The sequence below is a fragment of the Polyodon spathula genome, chromosome 5 (genome assembly GCF_017654505.1).
Source record: "Polyodon spathula isolate WHYD16114869_AA chromosome 5, ASM1765450v1, whole genome shotgun sequence".
Taxonomy (NCBI): Eukaryota; Metazoa; Chordata; class Actinopteri; order Acipenseriformes; family Polyodontidae; genus Polyodon; species Polyodon spathula.
Genome location: NC_054538.1, coordinates 45,232,931 through 45,242,314, shown reverse-complemented (window position 1 = coordinate 45,242,314; position 9,384 = coordinate 45,232,931). Strand labels below are relative to the sequence as shown.

Genomic DNA, 9,384 nt, shown 5'->3' with positions numbered 1-9,384 from the left:
TGTCGGCAACAGTTCTGAGTTTCGCCTGTTCTGGCTTTTTCCCTCAAACCCTGCTTGCGAGTTTCAAAGTCAATTTCAAGTTTCAAAAGCGAAAATTCGAGTTTCAAAGTTGGCATTTTGAGGGGGTTTTTTGGCCCTAGAGCTCTTCCGTAGGAACAGGAATACAGCCCATTGTTAAAAAAAGAAATAGTAATCTGGCTGTGTATTCAAAACAGTCAAGTTAAGTTTGATTTGTTATATATGAGATACAAACCAAATAAGCAATCAACACTTCGGTAACCATAACAAATGAGCAGAAAATACATTCTCTCTCTGGAAAGGATGAGTGTTATTAAACAACTGTGATGTAAAAAAAAAATGATACAACTACTGCCATTTTAAGTTTCATTTTAATTTGTCTAAGGTTTTCATTCCTATGCCCGAATGAAGCCTTAAATATATAATGAATACTTAAATATATAACCTGGTTTACTGTATTTTAGTATTTATATGAGATTGCTTATAATTGACAATTGTAACTCATAATTGACAACATTTTTTGAACCCAACCATACAAATGCTAAACTCCCAACAAATGCAGCAATAAAAAAAAATGAAAAAAAAACTAATGAGGCTCTGTCATCAAGTCTGTGTGGTGTGGAAACAAATGTCCAAACAGTATTTTTCCCAAAAATGTCTGTGTTTAGTTTAAACAATAACAAATAGAGCCGCCCCCATACCAGCGATGGTATTGGGGGTACAAGGCTGGCCAAAACAAAAATAATAACAATGCACAAATAATCCCCAATCCACAGTCCTGTGCATGAAAGTGTGCATTCCAAAACAGCGTGGCTGTGGTGAGTGCTGGTGTTGTGAGGTGAGGGCAGTGCTCAGTGAGTTCGGCTGGTTCCGTTTCTGCAGCCCCTGTCTCCGTTCTCCTCTACAATACAAAAAAATGGCAGGTAACAAATAAAACAAATAAGCAAGGCTCTGGCCGTATGTTACATTTCAGCACAAGGGGCTATACTCATGCAACTGCATCCCCTTTGTACCACCAAACTCCTCCCTGCAATCAGCCTGTTGCCATGGTTTATCTAATCGCTGCCTGACCTGTATCTGATTGCAGTAGTTGTTTAGAGTACTTGCAGTTACGCACTTCCCCAAGATGTCAGACTACCGGTTTCCACCCACTGTCGAGTTGACCCGCCTATGAGGAAATGTACAACCAATCTTACCCAGCGCTCTTTCTGATCAGGAGGGAGATTTAGAGCATCAATTCTTTCTGTCTTAATCACAGGCTCACACAGTATTTGCAGGTTCTTGATTGACTGTTTCTTAAAGCTCTACCTTGAACAGGTAAAATGTGCTGCTTTACCAGCCAGTGGTACAAATACAGCTGAGCAGCGTAGTGCTACTGTGACAAAATAATACAAATAAAAAAACATCCCCAAACACACTGCTGTGGCTGTGTGCTACAGGTCTCTGTCCTTTCTAGTCCCGCTTTGCTCTTTCCCGTGGTTTCTTCTGCTCTCTTTCTCTCGCTCTCCAGTTTGTGTCCCTCTCTCCTCAGCTCAGCAGCAGCAGTCTGCTACTTATTTCTGAATCCAGGGCACGCTGCCAGTGCACCAGCCATCAATCCCAAGCAGACACGGCTTCCTGCTCTCGATCTCCTGAGGTTGCAACATCTCGTCCCTTGCTTCTGCCAGCAATGTTGCAACTGGAGACACTGGTGTGTCAAGCCAAGGCCTGACTGCTGGCAATTGTCCCGTCTCTGACGTCCCTGAACATTGAACTGTTGCACCGAACTGTTAGGTATTGTAACTGTCATTACAATACCTAATATTACTTCGATATTTTTTCTTTAATAAGTGATCTGAAATATTTTGTAAGGTGTAATTGGTCCATTTTGGGAGGTTTAATTAATTAAGTAAACCAATATATTACTGGTGTTTCCTGTTTTTCAATAATGTTTTTATTTTTAAGTAGATTTATCCTAAATATGTGTACAGACATATCACGCTATATACTATATCACAATAAAATTGCTTACATTGGTGTCTACTAGTGTTCCACGGTATATCGATCCCTGCGGTATATCATGATACCAAAATCTTACGATACCTAATAATCGGGGTAAAACAAAAATATCAAAGTATCACAGGTTTTTTATACCTTTTTTTTTTTTGGAGCTTTTTTTTAACTCAAATTGTGTGCTTTAAAAAACATACGTACTAAGCTAACTCATTTCCGCTTAGCGGAAGTGACCAACTACAGGAAAACGTAATTACTGCAGCAGTCATGGCGAATGCCAGAGAGGCGCTTGATGTGGAACTATTTTGGATTTCAGCCAGATGACAACAGCAATCAGGTTGAAGGCAGACAGTCAAAATATTGAACGTGTTTTAAAGTGAAAAACAAATGAGAAAATGCCATCAACTTATTGAAATATCTTTCAGATCGCAACCCCGATCTAAATGCGGAAGGTTACTTTGACTGTAGTTTCTTCCGTTCTTGTTTAAGGGAATTCCAGTGCATATCACTTATAAAAAAGTCACAGCAAAGATAATACATAAAACAGGAATGTGCTAGAAGCTGTTCAAAAGGGAGTTTTGGTTTTTATGTTCTTTGGATTTTGTGTAGTCTCTATATTATGTGCATGTAATGTGATAGCTGTGAAAATCTGGTGCTTTGAATTACATGCATGAGTGATTGAAAGACCAGAATGAATAGACTTCACATTCTAGCATAGCAATTTCCCTAACAGGATCAACGTGACGCCTCACCTGCAGAGGTTCCAAGTCACACAACAAAAGTCCGCCAATGCAGACGGCTAAAGGTTCAGCATGAAAGCAATAAAAAGTACTTGCAGTTTACTATAGTAAATATAGTGGTAGTCTTTTGTCTGATTTACTTTCTTTGCAAGATTTTTAACAACCAAACGAACATGATGGGCCGAATGACCTCCTCTCGCTAGTAAAATGCCTTATGTTCTATGCGTAGCACAATGAACAGGTTCTTTGTTTAGGTGATTAAATCAAATGAACCAATCACAGACCACTTTGTTAATTCGACTGCGCTGTCCGCACATCAAAATATTAAACAAACATGGTATATGTCACAAGAGATTCCTTACTGCAGCCTTTGTATTGTTCAATTCATGTTGTTTCCGCAATAGATGAGGTTAACCATCTTACAAAAAAAAATCTTTAGCAAGTATCAAACAAGCTGTCGGTTTATGGCAGGAGTTAGATGGGGTGAGGCAGATATTGCAAAGGAGCGGACCCAGTCTGAAACTCCGGAGCCACTTGCTAATGCGGGGTGTCATCAGCAGTGTTACTACAGATTTACCAATAAAACCGTCATCGAAAGAGTTCAGAAACTCAATCACTCAGTGCGTTTACATGAGCATAACAATTCCGATATTTTTCAGAAAACTAATTACAATATGAAAAGTCATGTGAACACAGTTTTTGGAAAATGTATCGGAATATTCCGAAAGTTAGTTTTCGGGAAACAGCACCTAGAAATTTTCGAATAAATTCTGAAAACTAACAAAATGTATATCATGTAAACACACTTTTCGGAAAACTTGAAATAGCATTTGCACACTTTAACCCTTTACTCCTGCACATGGTTTTAGAAAACAGAGAAAATAATAATCTGTAGTCAGTCTGCATGCATCCATTTGTCTAGTTAGGGATAAAGTAATACATTTGTTAAAGTCCGTATGTGTTTGTTAATAGCCCATAGTGAAGCAGCAAATGTTTTCTAGCTTTTAAATGATTTGAGAATTTAAAATAATGTATACAAAAGAGACTGGTAACATAGAAGAGGATGAGCTATTAGAAAGGGAATCTGAAGATAGAGGTAGAGGTATAGGATAGTAATCTTTGAATTTAAGACCTGGCACTTTGATAAAGCACTTGAGTTATTGGATGGGTCTCCATTCTATCTCACAAATGTTCGGCCTTCAAATAGTACTTAGGCTACTACAGTACTTTGCATGCAAAAATATCCTGCCTTTTCTGAAAACTTCAATCCATGTATACAGTTGAATTCTAGTTAGATTTTCTATCGTTAATCATGTAAACACTCAAAAGTGACGTTTTAAGAAAATCAGTTTTCTGAAAACATTATTTTGGCCCATTCTTCTTGGCAGATTTGCTCCAGGTTGTTCAGGTTGGTTGGACAATGCTTGTGGACCGCAATTTTCAAATAATGCCACAACTATGATGCATGCTAGATTGGAAGAAGTGTTACAGAAACAAGATTCTGAGCAACACCCCTAACAGACTGAAAGCAACCACGGAGATAGAAGGTCAAACAGCTGGGTTCAGGTATTGTCAAACACAACCAGCAGAAATCAAAACAACCAACAGATTGAGTCACTTCAGAATTGTGATGAGCAGAACCAACAATGGTTGAAGACGTGGTGACAGAAGCAAAAAAGAAGGCTTCACCTATCTTGATCATTGGAACACAGTGTTCTACAACAAGCATATCTATCTGTATAGAGGAGACGACCCGGTAGTAATCATGGGGGGGGGGGGGGGACCAAAATCCCTGCAAAACAAATTCAGAGATCTAGGAAGGAAACTAAAAGAGAAAATGCATTTAAATAACAAGGGAACTAGTCTACTGGGTGTAGCAAAGGACCAAGCCATGCCCTCGAGCAGGTTCGGAAGCATTTAAACCAGAAATCAACAAAAAAAACAGAAGGGAGACCGCATCAAAACAAAAACAACAACTCAGGTAAGACAACCATTAAATGTGTTTATCTAAATGCTACAGTATCAGAAACAAAATTCTAGAACTAACAAGAAGCTACTGCACTAACAAGAGGGAGACTATGCTAAAGTAGATTGGAGTAAAATAGAGAAAACACCCACAGAAGAAGGATGGTTGTTCTTCAAAAATGTAGTACTAGAGGCGCAAAACAATTATATCCCTAAAGTAGACAAATCTAAATGTAAAACTAAATTGCCAAAATGGTTTAATAGATCAATTAAAAAAAATATTCAGCGAAAAAAGGCACTTTACGGAGCATTAAAAAAGGACCAAAAAGAAAGTACACAGAAAGAGTACACAGAACTGCAAACGCAAGTCAAAAAGGAAGTTAGAAAGGCCAAGAGAGAAATAGAAATGAACATTGCTAAGGGAGCGTCATCCAGTTCCTATCCAGTTTTAAATAACTTTAGCATAACTGAGGCAGAAGTGTTAAAGGGACTAGGAGCTCTTAAAATAAACAAATCCCCTGGGCCGGATGAGATCCTCCCAGTAGTACTCAAAGAAATGAAAGAAGTAATTTACAAACCGCTAACCAAGATCATGCAGCAGTCTCTTGACACAGGGGTGGTACCGACAGACTGGAAAATTGCAAACGTAATACCGATCCACAAAAAGGGAAACAAAACTGAACCAGGTAACTACAGACCAGTAAGCCTGACTTCTATTATATGCAAACTTATGGAAACTATAATAAGATCCAAAATGGAAAATTACCTATATGGTAACAGGGTACTGGGAGACAGTCAACATGGTTTTAGGAAAGGGAGATCGTGTCTAACTAACTTGCTTGATTTTTTTGAGGATGCAACATCGATAATGGATAATTGCAAAGCATATGACATGGTTTATTTAGATTTCCAGAAAGCTTTTGACAAAGTCCCGCACAAAAGATTAATTCTCAAACTGAACGCAGTTGGGATTCAAGGAAACACATGTACATGGATTAGGGAGTGGTTAACATGTAGAAAACAGAAAGTACTGATTAGAGGAAAAACCTCAGAATGGAGTGTGGTAACCAGCGGTGTACCACAGGGATCAGTATTAGGTCCTCTGCTATTCCTAATCTACATTAATGATTTAGATTCTGGTATAGTAAGCAAACTTGTTAAATTTGCAGACGACACAAAAGTAGGAGGAGTGGCAAACACTGTTGCAGCAGCAAAGGTCATTCAAAATGATCTAGACAAGATTCAGAACTGGGCAGACACATGGCAAATGACATTTAATAGAGAAAAGTGTAAGGTACTGCACGCAGGAAATAAAAATGTACATTATAAATATCATATGGGAGATATTGAAATTGGAGAAGGAATCTATGAAAAAGACCTAGGAGTTTTTGTTGACTCAGAAATGTCTTCATCTAGACAATGTGGGGAAGCTATAAAAAAGGCTAACAAGATGCTCGGATACATTGTGAAAAGTGTTGAATTTAAATCAAGGGAAGTAATGTTAAAACTGTACAATGCACTAGTAAGACCTCATCTTGAATATTGTGTTCAGTTCTGGTCACCTCGCTATTGACTACATACACTGGTATATCTAGGGACGCGGCTCTTAATTCAAGCTTTACCTTTTTGCACACTCCATAGCTCTGTGTGCTTTGGGTCTTAACGTTCTAGAAACCTCACTCAACATATTCTCCAACGTTTCATGCAGCACTGTAAAAACTTCTGCGTAGGAATCCAAATCATACAAGTGTGTAAAGTTAAGAGAGTGCTTTAATTCGATATTGTTAAACACTGGTCTCTGTCTAATCTGCACAGCTTCCCCATTAATTCTATCCCCTTCGTAACCCCCAAGGGGTTCTGTAAACCAGAAGGAACTGCCACTTGATCATCATTACGTATTAAATCAGCCCCTGGGACTTTTGTGCTAGAAGAGTCACCCTGACAAGCCCTTCTGTTTAAGCCACCGCCTATATGGCTTTCCATATCATATACATTCTCTGTAGTAACATGATTTTCTCTAGTCATTTCTTGCAATAGTTTATCCATAGAGTCAAAATTGATATGAGTCAATTGAGCATCATTATTAGCCCATGAGTTAATGTCGTTTATATTTTGGCTATAGGGATTTATAGGGGGCCCGTCTATAGAAAGTTCATCAATCAGAGCTTTGATTTGTGGTAAATTATACGAATTATAATTTAAATAATTTAATAGTTTGTCTAGATCGTCTAAATTCTAAAAATCTCCTAAATTTAGGGGGTGATTAGTGCATGGATTTACATCAGTGGCTGGAGACTTACAAGGTGTAAGGGATTTTGTATTTATTGAACATTTGGGGGCGATTACAGAATTTGACACAGTTTGACTCAGATCAACCTTTTTTTTATTTTTTTGAACAACTGCCACAGTATCATCATTCACAGAATCATCATCGGTATTAATTTCCAAATGCTTCCTCTTACAAGTTTTTTTTTCCGAAAGGGCGCCATTATTGCTTTACAATTACAATGTTACCGACTTAAAAAAAACCAGAGTTCGCAGCAGAGTAATTAAGGTTTGTATATTTCAATGCACCTCAGTGTCAGTAACCAGGGCCCTTATAGCAGGATGGCAGTTAATGATCTGATCTATAGTCACATGTACATGTTTCAAGAGATCCACACTGTGATACCTAATTTTCAAAGGTGAGACAGGCATTGTTTTCAGAATAGGAGGTGCTTCAGAGACTGGAGGGTTGACTCTTGGACTCGTGGAATTGCGTAAACTTCTGGAAATTCTATGTGGCCTTTTAGACTTTGAATCCCCGATAGCGGCTGTGTCGTCCTCAGAAAACGAATCACTGACCACTATAACAGGAGTTCTTGCGGGTCGTTCTAAAATGAAAATATACCAGAATACGCTGTCAGAACAACATACATTAACATATGCATAATGAAATATGTAACATTCTTTTGTTTTTTAAAAAAATGCGTCATTTTAAATAGTTACTTACTTTTGAGTGGTCTTTTTTCAGATATTGACGGTTTGTGGTTGTTTTCCTTTACATGGAAGCCCTCAGATGTCGTTGCTGCGTAGTTCCTTTTGGTTTCTTCAGGGCTTTCTAAAATAATAATAATTATATAAAGGGGTGAATGTGACTGTTTTATTAACCTAAAATATTTAATTATACATGATCAAACATATTTTATTAAACTATAAAACAAATACTGTTCATACTTTTTGACACTTCAAAGGCCAAAGGCAGGTCCTCCAAAGGTATCTTAAAATACTCTTCCAGCTGTTCAGGGTCCTCAAAAAAAATCGGAATCTAAAACAGAATGAAACAGGTATATTTTAAAAAATGAAATAATAATAATAATAATAATAATAATAATAATAATATTAATAATAATAATAATAATAAATAAAAAAAAAAATAAACGTAATAATTATATGTAATTACATATCTATATTTGTTAATAATAAATAAACTATATATATATATATATATATATATATAATATATATATTATATATATAAATATATAATAAAAAACAAAACTTTAAATAATTATAAATAAACTTAATATCCTATTATATGGGTTAATAATAAAAACAAAAATAAATAAAAATAAGTAATAACTTTAAATAATGTAAACAACTATAATAATTATACTCACGTTCAGACTGCTGTGTTGGGAATTCAGCATGTATCTGATCTCCGGAGGGTCCAGCTGTAATTTAAACTCTGCGTGAATATATCGAGGGAAAAATAAAATCGCGCTATTCAGGTATGACGCTGGTGTGTGACGTCCCGCGCCGCTTCGAGCTTCAAGAACCCATGATGACGTCAAAGGACTCATAGGGGGGTGCGGGATGTTGCCCTGCTCAACCACTTCTTCGTTATGCGAAATTAAATGTTCTTCTATAAGCTCCTCGATATCTATAAAATATGAAACAAATATATAATAATAATAATAATTAACTAAAATTCCCAATGTTAAGTATGTATTTATATCTCAGAGCTACAGACCCGACGTGTCGTAAAACCAGTACGGACTTCATTTCAAACGTTAAATCACCCATTACCCTAAACGTCGCAAAATACGTTTCCATGCAAACATTTCTAAACATAGGGTTTAGGCACAGAGTTAAAACGCATTTCAGACATTACAATTCTAAACATAGAGGTACGTACCTTGCAATAGTTCGCTGTTTGTTTCGGTGTCCATTTTATAGCGAAAGTGCGTGTGTATATTTCTTTCCTGATGGGCCAAGACCTGTCTTCCCTCAGTCCCAAAATAGTCATTATATATTCTGTAAGGCTAAGGGCAGGGTCCTCAAAACGTAATCAGCTGGAGATAACCACATGTTTTCCAAAACGTAGCAACATTGCAACTCGGGTCTACGAAATAACGCATAGTCATAGGGTGTGATGTACATAAGTCATAAATCTTATTGAAGTTCGCTGTTTATTCCTGTGGAGAAATTTCCCTTGTCCGTAGAGGCATAGCGCCCCCTGTTGGACATGAACCAAACAACACTGAATACAATTACCAGTGAAAGTACACATTCCTTCTATCACGGTATTAACTTTAAACTGGAGCATTTAGCATGAATCATATTGGTAATGCAAGAGGAGAATTAGCGAGTCGTTATTCAATTCTGATGATGATAAAAAGACTTACAA

At 37.1% G+C, this 9,384-nt stretch overlaps 1 protein-coding gene across 2 annotated transcripts; it reads right to left on the bottom strand.

Annotated features, from left to right (window-relative positions):
* Positions 1 to 551: 551 nt before the first annotated feature.
* LOC121315295 lies at positions 552 to 9,169 on the bottom strand. Of its 2 annotated transcripts, XM_041249336.1 has the most exons (6): positions 8,893 to 9,169; positions 8,375 to 8,637; positions 7,932 to 8,022; positions 7,708 to 7,815; positions 7,387 to 7,588; positions 552 to 919 (listed from the first exon to the last, which is right to left on the bottom strand). In XM_041249336.1, the coding sequence occupies exons 1-6, from the start codon at positions 8,924 to 8,926 to the stop codon at positions 688 to 690; spliced, it is 930 nt and encodes a 309-aa protein (XP_041105270.1). In that variant the 5' UTR covers positions 8,927 to 9,169; the 3' UTR covers positions 552 to 687. The 2 variants fall into 2 exon arrangements, with proteins under 2 accessions (XP_041105270.1, XP_041105271.1); XM_041249337.1 differs by lacking the exon at positions 552 to 919 and having other exon boundaries at positions 6,443 to 7,588.
* Between the last annotated feature and the right edge of the window lie 215 nt (positions 9,170 to 9,384).

What these genes read in the sequence shown, in the direction of transcription:
- LOC121315295 (XM_041249336.1), bottom strand. Translation starts at nt 8,926, where the DNA reads ATGGACACCGAAACAAACAGCGAACTATTGCAAG. An exon ending in AAACAGCGAACTATTGCAAG is followed by an intron (nt 8,638 to 8,892) that starts GTACGTACCTCT and finishes CATATTTTATAG; the next exon opens with ATATCGAGGAGCTTATAGAA. An exon ending in CCCAACACAGCAGTCTGAAC is followed by an intron (nt 8,023 to 8,374) that starts GTGAGTATAATT and finishes ATTCTGTTTTAG; the next exon opens with ATTCCGATTTTTTTTGAGGA.